The 19,216-nt window shown below is 52.6% G+C and overlaps 1 protein-coding gene across 1 annotated transcript; it reads right to left on the bottom strand.

Moving 5' to 3' along the window:
• Positions 1-341: 341 nt before the first annotated feature.
• On the bottom strand, positions 342-16,550 carry STYK1 (serine/threonine/tyrosine kinase 1). Its single transcript, XM_029082632.2, has 9 exons — positions 16,471-16,550; positions 15,968-16,102; positions 14,232-14,498; positions 11,012-11,193; positions 9,472-9,555; positions 6,522-6,730; positions 6,048-6,088; positions 2,033-2,129; positions 342-1,364 (listed from the first exon to the last, which is right to left on the bottom strand). Exons 1-9 carry the CDS (start codon positions 16,532-16,534, stop codon positions 1,160-1,162), a joined length of 1,284 nt encoding a protein of 427 aa, XP_028938465.1. The 5' UTR covers positions 16,535-16,550; the 3' UTR covers positions 342-1,159.
• Positions 16,551-19,216: the final 2,666 nt, after the last annotated feature.

Genomic DNA, 19,216 nt, shown 5'->3' with positions numbered 1-19,216 from the left:
GTGAGGTCTCCCTCTGAGCATTCCACCTCAGTGAAATTAGGGGGCTATGGCAAAATAGGGTGCCCCCAGTCCAAAGCAGGATGAAGGACAGGGATCCTGCCCTGCTCCCCTGCTCCCAGTCCACAAAAGCAGCACAGCAAACCTGAGCTGCTCCTGGAATCAGAAATGAAAGGACCATTTTCTTCCGCTGCCCCATCTTTTGGCTCAGGTCAGCTTGTGGGGCTTCTCCCAGGCTGCTCCTTAGTGGCCAGCACCCAGAGCTTGCCTGGAGTTCCCCTTCACACCCCCCCACCCCCCACAAAACACAACACACACCCGGATCCCTCCCACCTCTTCCTGAGTCATGCCTTCTGGGACTCATAGTTGTCTCTGAGAGAAAAGTGCTTCTGCAGGGACCTGCTTAAACCTCTCGATTTGGGGGAGGAGTCAAAGCCGTGAGCTCTGTTAAGCCTTTCCCGGCCCCAAACGATAAAAAGTAGTAATGAAAATCCTGGTGGGGCTGCAAGGCTTCTGTTGGAGTTAATCCTTCCCTTCAGTGGGGTCTTGGAGGGTCTGGTCAGGCTCTGCCTCCTGCTGGGTCAGTGTCTGGCTCCCCCTAAGTCAGGCCAGGCCCCACAGATTCCAATCAGGTCAGGTTCTGACGTCCCCAGGTCAAGCTCCAGCTCCCCCAGGCTCCCATCGGGTGAGACCCTGGCTCCCAAGCAGTCAGGACCCAGCTTCCGTCAGGTCAGCCTTTGGCTCCCATGCAGTCGGATTCTAGCTCTTCCGGAGTCCAGCTCCGGCTCCCAACAGGTCAGACTCCGGCTCCCTTGCAGTCAGGTTTCGGTTCCCCTCGGGTGAGCCTCCGGTTCCCACACGGTCGAGACTCCGATTCCCCCTGGGCCAGGCTCTGGCTCACCCCCGGTGAGGGTCCGTCCCCCCCAGGTCCGGTTCTGGCTCTGACCCCCCCGTCAGGCCTGCGGTGGCTTGAGGTAGTCAATGCCCAGAGCTTTTCACAGGGCCCTGTTGAGGTGAGTCATGGTGGATGCCTGCTTCGTCCAGTGCCCTGGGAGTTGACCCAGGCCCGGATCTCTGCCGGAGGGAAGGGGGCCGGCCCTTGCTCCAGAGAGGGTCCAGAGCCCCCGGGGGCTGAGCACACGGTAAAGTCCACCTGAAGCCCTCAGAGGGCCGTGGAGCTGCAGGACAAGGTCTCCACAGGGATGCCGGCCACATCCGCATAGAGGGAGGGAACCACCAGCTCTGGCACCTGCAGGACGGCCTTGTCGTCGGCCCCAGTGGCGGTGGCTTCCAGGCGCCGGCGGAGCTCCGTGGGCGCAGGTCGGTCCTCCTCGCTCCATCGCCAGCATGACTTCATGAGGCTGTACCTGAGGCAGGGAAAGGGGTAGGGGGAAGGGAGCGCTGGTCGCTCAGTGGCTTCATAGAAATCTCATCCCTGCAGCTCTCTGCCCCTCTCCAGACCCTTCCTCTTTCCCTCAGAGCGGGAGGGTTCCTTATTCCCTTGGGATTGTTTCCTCTCCCCACTTAACAACAATAAAAACGATAATAATAATTGTGGTTAAGCGCTTACTATGTGCCAACACTGTACTAAACACTGGGGTAGATACAAAATAATCGGGTTGGTCATGGTCCCTGTCCCACATAGGGCTCACGGTTTTAATCCCCGATTTACAGATGAGGGAACCGAGGCACAGAGAAGTAAAGTGACTTGCCCACGGTCATACAGCAGATAAGTGGCAGAGCCAGGATTAGAATACAGGTCCTTCTGACTCCAAGGTCCATGCTCTTTCCACTAGGTCACGCTGCTTCTCCATGCCACCCGCCACTGCACACCCAGGGTCCCTTCCAGTCAGGGGTTCTGTCCACCCATGCCCACTGCTCCACCGCCCTCTGCTTCTTGAAATCCCTCCTCAAGCCTAAGTGTCTATCAGGCCTTCCCTCCCATCTGGTCTCACGAGGATGGGGACTTGGCCCAACCCCACCCCAAACAAACCCGATTTTCAGTGATTTTCAGGCTCAGAAGTGGGGCGCTTACATGGTGGGGGTACAGCTGGCAGGCTTCTGCATGATCTGCTTCCTCTGGAGGTGCTGCAGGATGTTGGCAGGAGGGACCTCAGGGTACGGTGGGGCGCCTGCAGGGGAAGGGAAGACCGAGGTTCTCTGGGGGTGGATATATCCAACACAGCCCCATTCCCAATCCTGGACCTGGCTCTCAGCAAAGGGAAATTATAAAGAAAAACTAGAGAACCACCTGCTGGCCAGTTCCATAAATCACAAGGAAAAGTAGAAAAGAGCAGAAATTTTCAAGGGAAAACTTGCCACGGGGGTCGGGAACGACCAAGGCCGGAGGCCTCCAGGTGTTTCATCCATCCTGATGGTGGCCAAATCAGAACCCCGAGGCCTGGGCGCCGCAACCCCCAGGAATTATTTCTAGAGTTTCCGCTCTGGGTTCATTCTCTGAGGATGTCCAGCCCCCTATCCTCACCCAGGTTGAGTTCCCTGAGGGCAGGGGCTCTATCTGCTACTCTGTTGGCATTTTCCCCTGCACCTATCAATCAATTAATCAATTAATCGATGTCATTTAGTAATTACGCTATTTGTTCAGCACTTACTATGCAAGGCTATCAGGTTGGACACAGTCCCCATCCCACCTGGGACTCACAGTCTAGGTAGACGGGAGTAGGATTTAATCCCCATTTTAGAGATTGGGAAACTGAGACACAGAGTAGTTTAGTGACTTGGCCAGGGTCATACAGCAGAAATAACAGACAAAAGCAGCTCAATAGCACCGACAGCCCAGCCTCCCATTATGCACTGCTGAGAAGCAGCATGGCTTAGTGGATAGAGCACAGGCCTTGGTGTCAGAAAGGTCCGGGTGAAAACTCCTGCTCCCCGACTTGTCTGCTGTGAGACCTTGGGCAAGTCACTTGACTTCTCTGTACCTCAGTTCCCTCATCTGAAAAATGGGGATTAAGATTGGACAGGTACTGGGCCCAACCCGATTTGCTTGTAACCACCCCAGCACTTAGAAAAGTGTCTGGCTCATAGTAAGGGCTTAACAAATGCCACAATTATTATTATCATTATTATTATTGTACCCACCTCCCTACTACCCAACTCAGTCAGTGTCAACCCATCCCCTGCTCCTCAAGGAGTTTTGGGGAAGTGGGATCATGACTTTTACAGTCTTACACTAGCCTATAAGATCCCACACTAGACTCTAAGCTGCTGGTGAGCAGGGATCATGTCTAACAACTCTATTACACTGTAACCAACTAATGCTTAATACAGTGCTGTGCACACAGTAAACAATAAATACCATTCTGGAAAAGGCAACTGGGGGAGCGCAAGGGGTGATTTTTAAGGGAACTAAAGATCCAGGATGTTCTTGAGGAGAAGCCATCAAAATCCCCTTGAAAATGTCTCTGAACAAGGACTGTCCGGAAGCCAGTTGGGGTTTTATGCCTCACCAATAATTCCACCTGTGTCTTGGGGAGGGTGGGGCGGCCAATGCTGAACAAAACTTCTGGACTTGAGGACTAAGAGGTTTTATGTTGCTCTCCCACACTAACCCAAACTCCCATGTTTTATTATGTTCCTCAACCCACTCACTGGCCCTCTTCTTCTCCTTCCCTGAAAAAGACATCCATAAAGATTACAGAGTCAGAAAAAGTGTGTGCGTGGGTGCTTATAAGGGAGGGTGTGTTGAGGAAATGGTGTGTTGTAAAGTGTTCTGCAATCATATTTCTTGGGAGACAAGGTCCACTTCCTTTTTCTTTTTTATTATTATAGTTATGGTATTTGTTGAGTACTTACCACATGTCAAGCACTGTTCTAAATTAAGCAGGTTGGACACAATCCCTATCCCACATGGGGCTCACAATCTAAGTAGGAGGAAGTAGAATTTACTCCTTACTTAACTGTTGAGGAAACCGAGGCACAGAGAAGTTAAGTGACTTGCCCAAGGTCACATGGCAGGCAACTGGCAGAGTCAGGATTAGAATCCAGGTCCTCTGACTCCCAGTCCCATTCTCTTTTCACTAGGCCACGCCACTTCTCATGCTGCTGTTTTCTGACCTGGATTCCCGGCACTTCCCCTGAGAACCTATCAGATCTTGTCAAAGCCCCCCAAATGATGGCTTTTAGGTCCTACATTATTAGTTCCCTTTCCCTCTTCTCCTCCAGAATCCATAACCCAAATGCCTCAAACTCCCCAAGGAGGTACAGGCGGGGAAGGCAGTGAGACAGGATGTTGGAGAGGCGAAAGCAGTGGCCAGGGCGGCTTGCTGATGGACCACTGAGCTGGGTTTTTTTTTTGTTATTTTGGTCTCTTTGAAACCTGTCCCCCTTTGGGCCACCGCCCTCACCCATAATCCCCACCCCCAAGATGAAACGTCAACCCTTATGACTATTGTCAACCTACACCAGGGTCCCAGGTACACCGGGCACAGTGGAGGGTGGGAGGACATAAACCTCCTCCCTGAATCCCCCAGCCACAGCCCCCCTAGTCCGGTTCAGCACTTAGAATGGTACTTGACCCATAGCAAGTACTTGAGAAGCAGCGTGGCTCAGTGGAAAGAGCCCGGGCTTGGGAGTCAGAGGTCATGGGTTCTAATCCCAGCTGCTCCACTTGTCAGCTGTGTGACTCTGGGCAAGTCATGTAACTTCTCTGTTACATGAAAATGGGGATTAAGATGGTGAGCCCCATGTGGGCTGATTACCACCTGATTACCACGTATCTACCCCAGCGCTTAGAACAGTGCTTGGCACATAGTAAGCACTTAACAAATACTGCCATCATCAATAACAAATACCATAAAAAGGACGGGGGTGTCATAAAAGCTTAGTCAAAATGTGAACCAACACCTGCTGCTGCTGCCCAACATTTCCTGTCAAAATCAACTTTACCTCCCCCAACCCGCCCCTTCTAGCTGAGCAGCAAGGCCTGGGGAGGGGGAAAAGAATTCAGCCACCAAAAAGGGGGAGCAATACCAAGCCCCTTAACAATTCCCTTTCCCCTTCCCCCTCCAGACCAGTGTGCCCTGGACAAGTCCTGGTGGCCAACCCAGCCCCACAGCCAACCCAGGCCAATCAATCACCATGCAAGCGATTTAAGGGGATCAAATCCTGACAGAGGTCAATGGAAAAGCACAGTTCCAAAACAGGACCATTGACAAGAGATGCAGGCCTTTCCCTCTTCCTCCTCAGGAAACAAAAAAACACCTTTCCCGGTCCCAATCCTTGGTCCTTCCCGAGACCAGGCCAGAGTATCCTAGGACTGTGTCCCCGGTGGGCAGGGACTGTGTCAGAAAACATCCCTCTCCTCCTGATACCCAAACGCCAAGCACACAACCGCCAGAAGGATGACCCCGAGAGCAAGCTGCCCTGGGCCAGGACCGTGGCCAGAAGCTGAGTAAGCGACTTACTCATTTATTGAGCACGTACTCTGAGCTAAGCACTTGGGAGAGCGCACTACACAAAGCAGACACAATCCCCGTCTTCAAGGATCTTGCAATCGAGACCCCAAAATAAATAATAATAATAATAACTGTGGCATTTATTAAGCACCGTACGAAGTACTGGCATAGATCAGGTCCCATGTGGGCCTCACAGTCTAAGTAGGAGAGAGAACAGGTATTGAATCCCCATTTTGCAGGTGAGGGAACTGGGGCACAGAAAAATGATTTGCCCAAGTTCATACGGAAGGTCAGTGGCGGAGCTGGGGTTAGAACCCAGATTCTCTGACCCCCAGGTCTGTGCTCTTTCAACTAGACCATGCTGCTTCTGTTTGACTGTAGACTTCTTGTGGGCAGGGATCATGCCTACCAAAAGCACTGTACTCTCTCAAGACTTAGTACAGTGCTCTGCACACAGCAGGTGCAGAGCATCATGGATTGACTGATTGCCAAAAGCAACTACACCAGACAGAGAGTGTAACTCAATTAGTCGCTCGATCCAGTGCTCAATCCTCCGATGACTTCCCAGGAGCTCGGTCCAGACCTGGACCAGGCCTCCCCCGGCCCCGCCTCCCCGCAGAGGACCCCACTCACCTAGGGTGACCATCTCGTACAGCAGGATGCCAAAAGACCAGCTGCAAAGCAAAGCAAACCCTGCTCAGCCTCTTCCTTCCGCTCCCACCCTGCACCCCCAAAGGCCAAGGGGAGAGAAGCAAGGAGAGAGGGAGGGCGAGGGGCCGGAGGGGAAGGGGGCCGAGCCACAGGACATCTCCAACAGGGCTTGAGCTGGGCACTCTTAAAGGACGTGATGCCAATGAGACTATCACCCTCAATCCAATAGGGCATTAAAGACACCCAGAAGGCACCTGCCGCTCCTGGGGCATCCCACGCAGGTGGTCCCCCTCACCATAGCACGCTCTAAATTGGGATCCCCGTGGGACTGCGGTCCTGAGATGCCCCCTTCAACCCCAGGACTACCCTGGGCCCAGCAGAGCTCAGAGCCCTTGTGGTGGCGGAGGGGCGGTGGGGGAAAAGGGAAGGGGACCCGGGGGAGGGAGCAAAGCCTACACGTCGGCCCGGATGCCTGCTGGCTTCCCGAGGAGCCGCTCGGGAGCCAGCCACTTGAGGGGCACGGCGCGGGTGGAGGCCACGGCCCCGCGGGCGTGCACCTCATAGGCCAGCCCCAGCCCGCACAGCTTGGCGCTCAGGTCACTCTGGAGCAGGACGTTTCTGGCCGCCAGGTCCCCGTGGAACAGCCGCTTGCTCTGCAGGTACTCCTGCCAGACACAGAACACAGGGAGCGCAAGTGGGTCAGGGGGTCAGGCTGCGGCAGTACCTCAGGGAGAGACCGTCCACCACCCCTGCCTCCTGCCCCACTCTCCAGTAATCAGAAGCAGTGTGGCCTAGTGGATAGACCATGGGCCCGGGAGTCAGAAGGACCTGGGTTCTAATCCCGGCTCCACCACTTGTCATTTCTCTGGGCCTCAGTTACTTCATCTGAAAAAAGGGGATTAAGACTGTGAGCTCCACGTAGGACAGGGACCGTATCCTACCCGATTATCTTGTCTCTACCCCAGTGCTTAGAACAGTGCCTGGCACATAGTAAGCACTTAACAAACACCACAATTACTATGACCACTGGGGTATTTGCTGAGAGTTTCCTAGGTTCCAAGCACTGAGGTAGATGAGGAGAATGAGGTGGGACGCTGTCCCTCTCCCACACGGGGCTCACAGTCTGAGGGGGAGGGAGAAGAGATACCGAATCCCCATTTTACAGATGAGGAAATGGAGACCAGAGAAGTGAGGCGACTTGGCTAAGTGGAGGAGCTGGGATCAGAATCTGGGTCTCCAGATTCTGGTGCTTTTGGCCACCAGGCCACGCTGATTCTACGGGGGGCCCCTAAGGAGAGCCAGTGTAATGATTAAAGCATAGAAGGGTTGGGGATACTGGGCCGGAAAACTCGGACTGGAGAAGGGCAAAGGGCCTGAAAAATCTAGCGGGGGGAACTCCGAGGGGGACTAAGAGCCAAGGAGCTCAAACTACAGAGGGAGGGATTCAAGTGAGGTTAGTTAGCCACGAGAAGCTGCGTGGCTTAGTGTAAAGAGCACAAGCCTCTGACACTTTCTTGCTGTGTGACCTTGGGCACGTCACTTAAATTATCTCTGCCTGGTACCTCATCTGTAAAATAGGGATTCAATGCCTGTTCTCCCAACTACTTAGACAGTGAGCCCCATGTGGGTGAGGGATTGTGTCCAACCTGATTAACCTGTATCTACCCTAGTGCTTAGAACAGTGTTTGACCCAGAGTAAGCATTTAACAAATACCATAAAAAAAACCTTCCTGGTGGGGTGAGTTGTTGGAAGTGGAGGGAAGAAGTTGGAGTTTCCCTCCTGATAATAGTAAGAACATCAAAGGGCCCCCTTTTGAAGTTGATGGGGTGGATATCGATTGCCATTTACAGGCACCCCGGGCCCCCTCCTCCCCCTTAGCCATCCCTGGGCCCAGCTAGCCAGCTGACAGGTGGCCACGGGGCCAAGCCCTCCAACACTGAGGCCCTGGACATTCAAGGAAGTGGATTTAGAAATCATTGTTAGGATTTAGAAATGGCCCCAGTGGGACCCGGTGAAAGGTTCAACCAGTTATCTGGATAATCAGTAAAACAGTGAATTAATCAGTGGTATTTACTGAGCACTTACTTCACACAGAGCCCTGTATTAGGTAGTCGGGAAGGTACATCACAGATGGTGGACACCACCCCTGCCCTCAAGGAGTTAGCAATGAGGCAAAAGAAAGCATCCTTGTATGGCAGAGGTGGGGTTTTCCTTTGGCCTGAATTAAGCCGAAGAGATATTACCAAAGAGATATTACGGTAACACCTCTGTGGAGACCTGAAGCAGTAAATCTTTCCCGGCTTTTGTCTCCTCTTCCCCAACTCTTCTCTCCTCCCAGAAGGGGCTTGCTCATCCAGAGCTGGAGGGCAGAGACGCTGCTGGAGGGGGGTCCCCGGGGGCCACACACTCAGCTCCAACCTGTTTTTCGGGTTTTTCCGGCTGAGGGGTTTAGATTTCCTCCAACATCCGGCACCTCGAACCTGCATTCCCGCCAATACCCTGCCCCAGGAACCCCTCTTCCTCCTCCTAGTCCTCCTCCTCCTCTTCCTCCTCGGACTGGTGGGACCCCAAGTCCGTTCTCCAGGAACTCTGGGGCCCCCAATCAGTCTTACCTGTAAAGGCCTCTTATTTGGAGGTCATTACTAAGCGATATGCACCAACACTGTGCTAAGTATTGGGGTAGACACAAGCGATCTGTTGTACAATACAATCAGATCAGACACCCTCTCTGTCCCATATGGAGCTCACAGTCCAAAGGGAAGGGAGGACATGTATTTAATCTCCATTTCTGGCATGCTTTGGATGGACAAGTAAGCAGCTGAAAGAGCACAGGTCTGGGAGTCAGGAAACTTGGGTTTTAATACCAGCCCTACCACTTGCCTCCTGTGGGGTCTTGGACAAATCATTTTCTGTGCCTCAGTTGCCTCATCTGTCTAATGGAGATTCGATACCCGTTTGCCCTCTGAGACTGTAAAGCTCACGTGGGCAAGGACTATGTCCAATCTGCTTATCTTGTATCTACCCACAGTGCTTGGCACATAGTAGGCACTCAACAAATAGCACAATTTTGAATAGGCCATTCTAAATTCCTTCTTTTATCCCGCCTAGATGAAAACAATCAGGAAGGATTTTCCAATAGTTTCTTAGGATTGGGACTGTAAAGTGTTACTCCATCTGTGCCTGCCTCTATCTTCTCATCCCTCCCTCCCTTCCTTCTCCTCGTTCCTTCCATGAGCCGTGCTGTTTTCCCTCCTTTCCGAGGGTCCTGGCTACCCTGAGACCTGGGGGCCACCTTGCTTCTCCAGTGCCCCGGCTCAGGACAGGGTGAGGGATTCAACCTCGGTCACCCTTCCCGACCCTTGGTCTTCCCGGCCGCAGCCCCTTCCTGCTCCTGTTCAGTCTCACCAAGGCTGTCAAGACTTGCGACCCAATGTGATAGATCTGCTTCTCCGTCAGATCATAGAGGAGGCCATCCATGGTCATCACGTCCTGCAGAGGGTGGGGCAGAGAGAGAGAGAAAATTGGAAACCACACACATACACAGAGTCAGCACCTCCTGAGTTTCAGCTAGCTTCCTCTCCCCAACTGTTCTCTTCTCATTCCCCACCCCAACTCAGTCTTTATTCCTCCCACCTCACCTTCTAACTATCCCTCGCTCTTTCTATTCTCCCACCTCCAACCAACTCCTCCTCATGTCTTTCCCCGTGGTATGGAAGTCTTTCTCCTACATCACATCCGGCAAGCCATATCCTGTTCTAAAATCCCACCTCCTCCATAAGGGTTTCTCTGATGGATCTCCCACCCATAATCCCTGCCATCTCCCTCCCTCAGCTCTTTGTCCATTTATTTCTTTGCTTCTTTTATGGGTTTTTTGGAATTCACAATTAGTCTCTTGCTCTTTTACTATTGTATGTTTAAGTTTACCTGTCTCACTCATTAGACTATGAGCTCCTTGAGAGCAGAGCCGTGCCTTCTACCTCGATTGTGTGTTCCCAAACAGTATAACTCTTGCAAGCAATAAATCAATGGTATTTATTGAGCTCTTACTGTGTGCAAAGCACTGTTCTAAGCACTGGGGGATACAAGGTGATCAGGTTGTCCCACGTGGAGCTCACAGTTTTTTAATCCCCATTTGACAGATGAGGTAACTGAGGTACAGAGAAGTTGTGACTTGCCCAAGGTCACACAGCTGACTAGTGGCAGAGCCGGGATTAGAACCCATGACCTCTGACTCCCAAGCCCGTGCTCTTTCCACCGAGCCACACTGAGCACTATTATAAATGCTTGGGAAAGTACAATACTAAAGAGTTGGTAAACACCTTCCCTGTTCACAAGATGGCAGTCTAAATTCTGTCGATAGGTTAAACAACACAATTTATTGAGCACTTATTGTGTGCAGAGCACTGTACTCTGCACTTGGGAGAGTATAATAGCAGAGGTAGACACGATCCCTGCTCTTTAGGAGCTCCCAATCTAGAAGTAAGCAGTAGACTTCCAGCCCAGTAGCTCCCCAGACAAGTTCAGAATAGTGCCCTGAAGAGAGCACTGCTCACATTAGGTGCTAAATAAACGCTGTGGATGATGGCAGTGATATGGAAAGTGGGACCGAGTTTCAGGAGAGACCCGAAGAGAGGTACGGAGGACCTCCTGGACAGAGAGAGAACAATAGAGGTTCAGGGAGGCAGAGATGCAGAGATCCACCAATGAGAGATACAAAGAACCAGAGATGGAAGGAGACACAAGGATCAGATGGCAGCGAAGAAGGAAAGCAGACAGGCTGGTAGACTGAAGGAAGGATGGACGGGCAGGCCGACCGGAGGAGAGGGAGCAAACCTGCGGAGTGAGCCAGCCAACCAGAGTGTCCTTGCACCACCAACCCCCTGGCCCGGCCACTCTGGCCCTCTCTCCTTCTGCCCGGGGGCCCGGCCCGTGCTCTGTGACTTACCCGCCGGCAGGTCCAGAGGAAGGTGAGGAGGTCTCCCTGGGCCACGTCCTCCAGCACCATGTACAGGGGCAGCTGTTCGGTGCAGCAGCCCAGGAGCTGGACCAGATATTTGTGCTTCCCCAGAAAGTGGTGGAACTGGATCCGGCCCAGGAAATCCTGTACCTCGTACAGCCCTGCTGAGTCTGCCCAGAGAGAGAGAGAGACACCAGGTCACTGGATGGAGGAGCAGGACAGGCAGGAGGCCCTCCAGGGTGGCTAGAGGATGACGGGCCTCCTTGATTGGTGGAGGAGGAAAAGTGTGGGGGCCAAGGCATGGGTAATGGGAGAAGGGAGGCCAGTGGGAGGAAACATGGAAATTCACTGGGAGCTGGTTGGAATCATTTCATCAGTGGTATTTATCAAGCGCTTACTATGCTAAACGCTTGGGAAAGAAAAGAACAATAGAGTTGGTAGATGCGATCCCGGCCCTCAAGGAGATTGCAGACTACAAAAAGCAGAGAGGACTAGTGGAAAGAGCATGAGCCTGGGAATCTGAGGACCTGGGTTCTAACCCCTACACTTGCCTGGTGGGTGACCTAGGGAAAGTCACTTAACTTCCCTGTGCCTCAGTTCCCTCATCTGCAAACTGGGGATTAAATCTTATTCCCTCCTAGAGTGTGCGCCACAAGCAGGTCGGGGACTGTGTCCAACCTGATAAACTTGCAACTACCCCAGGACTTAGAACGGTATAAGAGCAAAGTAAGAGTTTGATAAATATCATAATTTTTATTATTACGGATATTGTTATTACTACAGGGTGAGTCAGACATGGAAATCACTGAGGGGGGAAATAGTAGGTGACCAGGGTAGTTACCTAAATGCTGTGGAGCCGGGCTGTGTATCCAATGCAGAATTGACACAGAGGGGAGGGAGGAGAAGGGAAATCAGGGCTTTAAGGATGGTTTTGAAGGTGGGAAGAGTAGCGGTCACAGGGGGCTGACACCCAAAGGTGCCATATCAGATCTGTTGCTACGCATGGGCTTGTCTTGTCTTACGCTGTCGAGTCCATAGCGACACCATGGATGCATCTATCCCGGAAGTCCCCCAACTCCATCTGCAATTGGTCTGGTAGTGGATCCATAGAGTTTTCTTGATAAAAATATGGAAATGGTTTACCACTGCCTCCTTCTATGCGGTAAATTTGAGTATCCGCCCTCAACTCTCTCCAGGCTGCTGCTGCCCAGCACAGGTGGGTTTTGCCTTGTAGCAGATGGCCTTCCACTCGCTACCCACTGGTCAAGCTAAGAATGGAATGGACAGGCCTCTGCTTGACTCTATCTCCCACAGTCGAGACTGGTAGAGGACTGGAAACTCTCCAGGTGCGACCCTAAGAGGGGGACGCGTGGACATACGCTGCGTTTTCTTTTCCTGCAAAGCCATGTGGCCTAGTGGAATGAGCCAGGGCCTGGTAGTCACGGGACCTGACGTCTAATCCCCATTCTGCTATTCGCCTGCTGTGTGAACTGAAACAAGTCACTTAACTTCTCTGTGTCTCACTTTCCTCATCTGTAAAATGGGGATTCATTACCTCGTCTCCCTCCTCCTTACACTGTGAGTCCCGCGTCGGGCAGGGACTGTGTTTGTGTCTACCCTAGTGCTTAATACAGTGCTTGGAATGTAGTAAGAGTTTAACAAAAGTAGGGAAGCAGAGTGGCCTAGTGGAAAGAGTACAGGCCAGGGAGTCAGAGGACCTGGGTTCTAATTCTTGTTATGCCTCTTGTCTGCTGTGTGACCTCAGGCAAGTCGATCAACTTCTCTGTGCCTCAGTTAACCTCCTCTGTAAATTGGGGGTTAAGACTGAGTCGTATGTGGGACAGAGACTGTGTCCAAGCTATTTAGTAACTACCCTATTGCTTAGTCCAGGGACTGGCACACAGTAAGTGCTTAACAAATATAATTTTAAAATAAAATTATTATTCTCTTGATGCTATTACCGCTGCCCACATTTTCCTTAACAATGCCATTTCTGAAAGCTTGATTTTCTTTTCCATACCCTTGCCAGTACCGCCCAAAAGAGATAGACAAATGGATGGATACCTCCATCTCAAACTGTCCAATTTGTGGCAACTAGATTGTAACCTTCTGGAGGACAGGAATTATGCATACTACGTCTACTGTGCTCTCTCAAACGCTTAGCACAGACAGTGCTCTGCACACAGTCAGTGTTCAATAAATTCCACTGTTGGCTTGATCGGGCTGACTCCTCGAGGCCAATCTTCTACTTCCCTTGGGCTGCGTTGATGGGATCCAACCTCCCCTCCCGTCTCTGACAAACCCTCATACTGAGGTTGAGTTCCTTGGGAAGCAGTGTGACCTGGTCCACAGAGCACGGCCCTGGGACCTTGGTTCAGATCTCGGCTCCACCACCTGCCTTCTGTGTAACCTGGGGCGAGTCACTTAATGTCTCTGTTCCTCAGTTGCCTCAACTATAAAATGGGAATTTGATACATTTTCTCCCTCTCCTTATATTTTGACCCCTATGTGGGGCTCCTACTTTGTGAGCTGTATTTGGACCAATCAATCAATTAATCTATCAATAGTATCTACTGGGTGCTTACTATGTGCAGAGCACTGTTCTAAGCACTTGGGAGAAGAGACTACATCTGTGATTGAAAGCCAACCACATCTTAGCTCTGGAGAGGGGTGTCTGGGCCGCCCACGGGGAGCCACCTGCCTTCAGGGAGACTCCGCTGCCGACCGGGGGAGGAAGCTGGGGGTAATGGGCTCTCGTCCCCAAATGTCCACGGACCCCGCGGGATGGCAGCCAGCAGCTCAAATCCCCCAGCAGCTTCTCATGCCTCTTGGGGGCCCGGCCCCCCCAAGCCCTCCCAAGAGGCTGTCTCAGTTCCAGCCTGTCCAAGCGCTGGGGGATGAAGCCAATTATCCTGTGACTACCGCACCGCTTAGTACGCTGCTTGTCATAGAGTAAGTGCTTAACAAATGCCATTTTCATCATCATCATCATATAGTAAGCACTTAACAAATACCATTATTATTATTTGGGAGAGAGACTGTGTCCAATCTGATGAGCAGGGAGATGATGAGTTTCGGTGAGTGACTTCTCTGCCCAGAGATGAATGCAGACAACCACCTCGATCTGGTCCCTCTCGGGGCCCCCCCGGGGGAGGCAGAGGGTTGTGTGAAGCTGGGAGGAGGAAAGATGGGGAGGGAGGGCACTCACCTCGTAAGGTCTTGAGGACGACGGTCTTGGGCCGGGCCGGGGCCGGGACATTCATGGTGGTGCGGTAGATGGGCCCGAGGCTGCCCTGGCAGATCTGGTCCAGGGGCTGCGTGATCTGGTCCCGCGGCAGCTGCAGCTTGACCAGGGCCGGGGCAGTGGCCCGCAGCAGATCGTTCACTGACATCTCCTTCCAGGGCACAAAGATGTTCTCTGCCAGGCCAGACGCCTCCCAGCTCAGCCCCCAAGCAGGGGGCATCGGGGCCAAGCCTAGCTCAGAAGAAAGGGAAGGGTTGGGGGTTGGGGGGGGGGGGGGGCGTTGGAGGTCCTCTCTCTCCCCCTGAGGGGAGTTGGGATGGAGAGGAGGACCCACACCAGCCCATCTCCACCAACCGTCATGGCCTTCCGCCACCCTCTCTACCCCGCACAGGGGCCCGATCAGGATAGATGCGGGGAGGGGAGGGCAGACAAGTCAGTAAAACTGCCCTGGGCCTCGGTTTCCTCATCTGTAAAATAGGGATAAAGTACCTGTTGTGTACTTAGATTGTGAGCCCCATGTGGAATAGGGACTGTGTTTAATTTGAATGTCTTGTACCTACCCCTGCTCCTTCATTCATTCATTCAATCATATTTATTGAGCACTTACTGTGTGCAAAGCACTGTACTGTGTGCTCGGGAGAGTACAGTACAACAACAGACACATTGCCGGTCCACAGTGAGCTCACAGTCTAGAGGGGGAGATGGACACTAATATACAAAAACAAATAAATAAGTAAATAAATGAACACAATATATACATAAGTATATAAGTGCTGTGGTCCTGGGAGGGGTCTTGGTTCATAGCAAGCAGTTAATAAATATTATTATTGTTATTTTTATTATTATTCGGCTGAAGGAGCTCTGCTTCTCTGTTCCCTCTGTGTATTCCAGCCCTATGGACCACATTCACCTAGCTGGCCCATTCTCACCAGCCCTAGGACCACCTCCCTTGTCTGTTTTGGAGGGTTTTTGCACCCCTTCCTCACTTGGGAGTTCAAAGTCCCACCCTCAGCTCTGACAGATGGGAAAGATATTTCACAAATCTCCTTCAGTCAGCTGATAGAGTGACTCCAATCACTGAGGTCAGGGAAGTTCCTGCTTATGTCTAACCTCCTGCCGCAAATTAAAGTCGCTTCCTCTCACTACTTTCTCGACACAGAATAGTTCATCCCCACTTTTGGCCTAATAATGCTTCAGAGACATATTGCCTCCCTCCATTCCCTGAGAGACAGAAAGGTGAGGGTTGGGGTAGGGGTTAGGGTTGATTTTATGGTTGGGGTTACGGTGGAAGTTAGTGTTGAAACTGGGGTGACGATTGAGGGTAGGGTTAGCGTCAGGGTTGGCAGTGGGCTTGAGAGTCGGGTTAAAGTTTAGGTAAATAATAGAGTTTGCACCAAATGTTATGGGCTGAGAACTAGCCTTGGAGCTCAATGTCCTCTCAGTAGCCAGGGGAGGGTAGAGACCAGGCTGGGGGTCAAACCTGCTTGCCCCTCCTGAAGGCCTTGGGCAAGCCTCAGCCACTCCTTGGACCTGCTCTGGCCCCCAAGCTTAGACCGTCCCTTCTCCACGGCCCCCACCCCGCCTCACCCTGTTCTCGGGAGACTGGGTTCCTAGCACAGCAGGGTGAAGGGCCCCTCCTTCCCCAGCCCCCCCAGACCAGCCCGTCTGTCCGCACCCCCCTCCCTCTCCGCCAGCCTCACCTTGGAGACCAGGTTGCTGTCGCTGGGCCCTTTGGCCTCGAAAATGGAGCCACAGGATGACCAGCAGGAGAATTATGAAGGCCCCGACCAGCAGCGTGGGGATGATGATGACTTCATACTGGTGCTCTAGGACCACTAGATCCAGGACGGGTTAGGAGTTTCAGTTAAATGACTCCTGCGTGCCTCTCCGCCCTTCCCTCAAAAACGAAGCTGGAGTCCTCCTCCCTCTGAGGTATGTTGCAGCGGTCCTCCCGGCCATCCAGCTGGAACCGCTTTGGGCTCCAACCGCCCGGCTCTACCCTTCCCGTTGGCTCAGTGGGATTCTCCTCTCCCTGAGGATGCCTTGCCCACTCGCCGTGACAAGGCCAAGATGGGGCCCAGGCCTCAAGGAGGGAGCAAGGTCTTAACCTGCTTCCCCCGCACCTTCCCCCCCTCCCCACCCCCCCGATGGTGCCAACACCACCTGGCCCCGGCCCCTGGTCCGACCCGGAGCCCGAACGTACCACACAGCCTGTCATCGATGTTACATTCCAGTGGCTTCTGCGTCTGCCCTTGGGCTTCTCCCATCGTGACCCCACTCCAGATCCAATCCTGAAAGTACCGGGAACATAGTCGTGAAATCCCGCCTGCCTGGCCCGGCCCCAGGCGCCCCCATCCCTAAACCTACTACAATTGTTTCTCCCAGCCCTGACCCCCTTCCCCATTTTACAGACAAAGAAACTAAGATAAGTGATTTGTCCCAAGGAAGAAGGTAAATGGCAGATCCAGGATTCAAGTACAGGCCTCCGGATGGATCGTGGGTCTTGTGCTCTTTCCACTAAGCCATCCTGCTCCTCAAAGACGCTCTGCCTGCCCTCAGGAAGGCTTCAGTGAAATGGAGGAGAGGGTGAACAGCTAAGAGGGAGCTGATGGGAACTAAACAAGACATTAGTGAATGAATAGATCGGTAACAATCGAATCCACAGCCCTCAGGGAGGGGTGAAAAGTGGCTGAGGAGTTGACTTGCTCCAGAGGGTAGATGAAACCAATCACAAAAGGTCTCCTGGAGGACGGGAACTTTTTAGGGGGCGGTTGGGCGGGTTTGAGAGGGAAGGAGTTGCCAGAAGTGGGGGAAGGAACGAGGGAAAGGCAAGGAGCGGAGGATGATTGTGGGGAGTGGGGTGGGTTGGGGGAAACAGAGAGCTGGAACTGAAGGGCACCAGGAGAAGAGAGTGGGTGGGTGGGTGGGCAGGAAAGAGGCAGAGGGCAGAGACGCCGTAGGGATGGCCCCAGATTTCTTCTTGACCCCGGCGGAGTGCACTAGGGCACCCTTATGTGAGCCAACCAGACAATTCATCCAGGCTGTCCCCACTGGGAGCACCAGGGAGGGTCCAGAGCATTGTGGGCATGACAACATATGGTATTTATTAAGTACTGACTGTGTGCAGAGCACTGGGCTAAGAGCTTGGGAAAGGACAATACAATCAAGTGAGTAGACTCATTCCCAAGGAGAAGCAGGGAGGCCTTGTGGAAAGAGCACGGGCCTGGGAGTCAGAGAAACTGGGCTCTGATCCTGCCCTCTAAGCTCTAAGCTCTATGTGGGTAGTGAAAGTGTCTGCTATTTCTGTTGCACTGGGCTCTCCCAAGCACTTGGAGAAGCAGCGTGGCTCAATGGAAAGAGCACGGGCTTTGGACTCAGAGGTCATGGGTTCGAATCCCAGCTCTGCCACTTGTCAGCTGTGTGACTGTGGGCAAGTCACTTAACTTCTCTGGGCCTCAGTTACCTCATCTGTAAAATGGGGATGAAGACTGTGAGCCCCACGTGGGACAACCTGATTCCCCTGTGTCTACCCCAGCGCTTAGAACAGTGCTCTGCACATAGTAAGCGCTTAGCAAATACCAACAAATACAAATACCAACTTAGTTCAGTGTTCTGCACACAGTAAGCGCTCAATAAATATAACTGATTCATTGATTGCTTTAACGCTTGCCAGCCGCGGGACCGTGGACAAATTACTTAACTGCTCTGTGCCTCAGTTTCATCATCGGTAAAATGGGAATTCAATTCCTGATCTCTCTCCCTTTAGACTGGGAGCCCCACGCAGAACAGGGGCTGTTCTGGCTTTATTATCTTGTATTGCTCCCAGTGCTTGGCACATAGTAACCGCTGAACAAATATCACAATTTTTATTATTATCACATCTTGCCTCTAACCTGGAATGCCATCCCTCTTCATATCAGAGAGACAATTACTCTCCGCTCCTTCAAAGCCTTTTTGAAGGCACAGCTCTTCCAAGAAGGCTTCCCTAACCAAGCCCTCTTTTCTTTCTCTCCCTCTGCGTCTTTCTGACTTGCTCCCTTTATTCATCCCCCCTTCTGGCCTCCCCGCTCTTATGTCCATATCTGTAATTTTATTTATTTATATATCTGCCTCCCCCTCTAGACTGTAGCTTATTGTGGGCGGGGAATGTGTCTGTTATATTGTTGTGTTGTACTCTCCCAAGCGCTTAGTACAGCGCTCTGCACACAACAAGCGCTCAATAAATATGATTGACTGGCTGAGTGATTATCAAAGAGCTTACAATCGAGGGTCAGGTCCCGTGCCACCTCTCTGGCCCCATCCTCTCCACCCAAAGGAGCCCCCCCGGGTCTGTCTCGAGGGCCACTACCCTCTGCGGCCGTCCTATAGAGGGCCCTGTCCACGTCACGTCAGCCCTAATTCTCTCTAATGGGCATCAGGGGGGCAGTGTGTCACCTGGAATCACCCAGCCCTGCAGGAAGGGTGTGGCTCGGCGCTGGCTTCCCCAGCCAAGCTGCGACTGCCCATCCTTGGGTCGGAATTTCCACGTGCCCGGCATTTTCTCCATACCTGCCCAGACTCTCCTCTGTTCCCGGGACCTCAGCACAGGCACGTCCTCGGCCGGGCGACTGATTCCAGCTGCTGGAATTAGGGGATTTCCCACCGGCTCCGCCGTCCTTACCCCTTGACTGCTTTGACGAGCCCTGGCGAGCCCCATGCGAGATGGGGACTGTGTCCGGAAGGATTACGGAAGCGGCGGGGCCTAGAAGAGACAGCATAGGCACGATCTTGGTCAAGTCACTTCACTTCTCTGGGCCTCAGTCTGCTCAGTAGTAAAATGGGGTTAAAAATTACCCGTTCTCCCTCCTACTTAGATTTCGAGCCCCGTGTGGGGCAGACCCTGTTGTCCAACCTGATTAACTTGCAACTTTCCCAGAATTTAGGACAGTAGCTGATATATAAGAAGCATT

Source organism: Ornithorhynchus anatinus, chromosome 17, assembly GCF_004115215.2.
Source record: "Ornithorhynchus anatinus isolate Pmale09 chromosome 17, mOrnAna1.pri.v4, whole genome shotgun sequence".
NCBI lineage: Eukaryota > Metazoa > Chordata > Mammalia > Monotremata > Ornithorhynchidae > Ornithorhynchus > Ornithorhynchus anatinus.
The sequence above is the reverse complement of the archived record's forward strand: the minus strand, read 5'-3'. Positions and strand labels throughout refer to the sequence as shown.

What these genes read in the sequence shown, in the direction of transcription:
- STYK1 (XM_029082632.2), bottom strand. Translation starts at nt 16,534, where the DNA reads ATGGGAGAAGCCCAAGGGCAGACGCAGAAGCCACTGGAATGTAACATC. An exon ending in TCCTCTGGACCTGCCGGCGG is followed by an intron (nt 9,556 to 11,011) that starts GTAAGTCACAGA and finishes CACCCTCTGCAG; the next exon opens with GACGTGATGACCATGGATGG. An exon ending in CGCAAGTCTTGACAGCCTTG is followed by an intron (nt 6,731 to 9,471) that starts GTGAGACTGAAC and finishes TGTGTCTGGCAG; the next exon opens with GAGTACCTGCAGAGCAAGCG.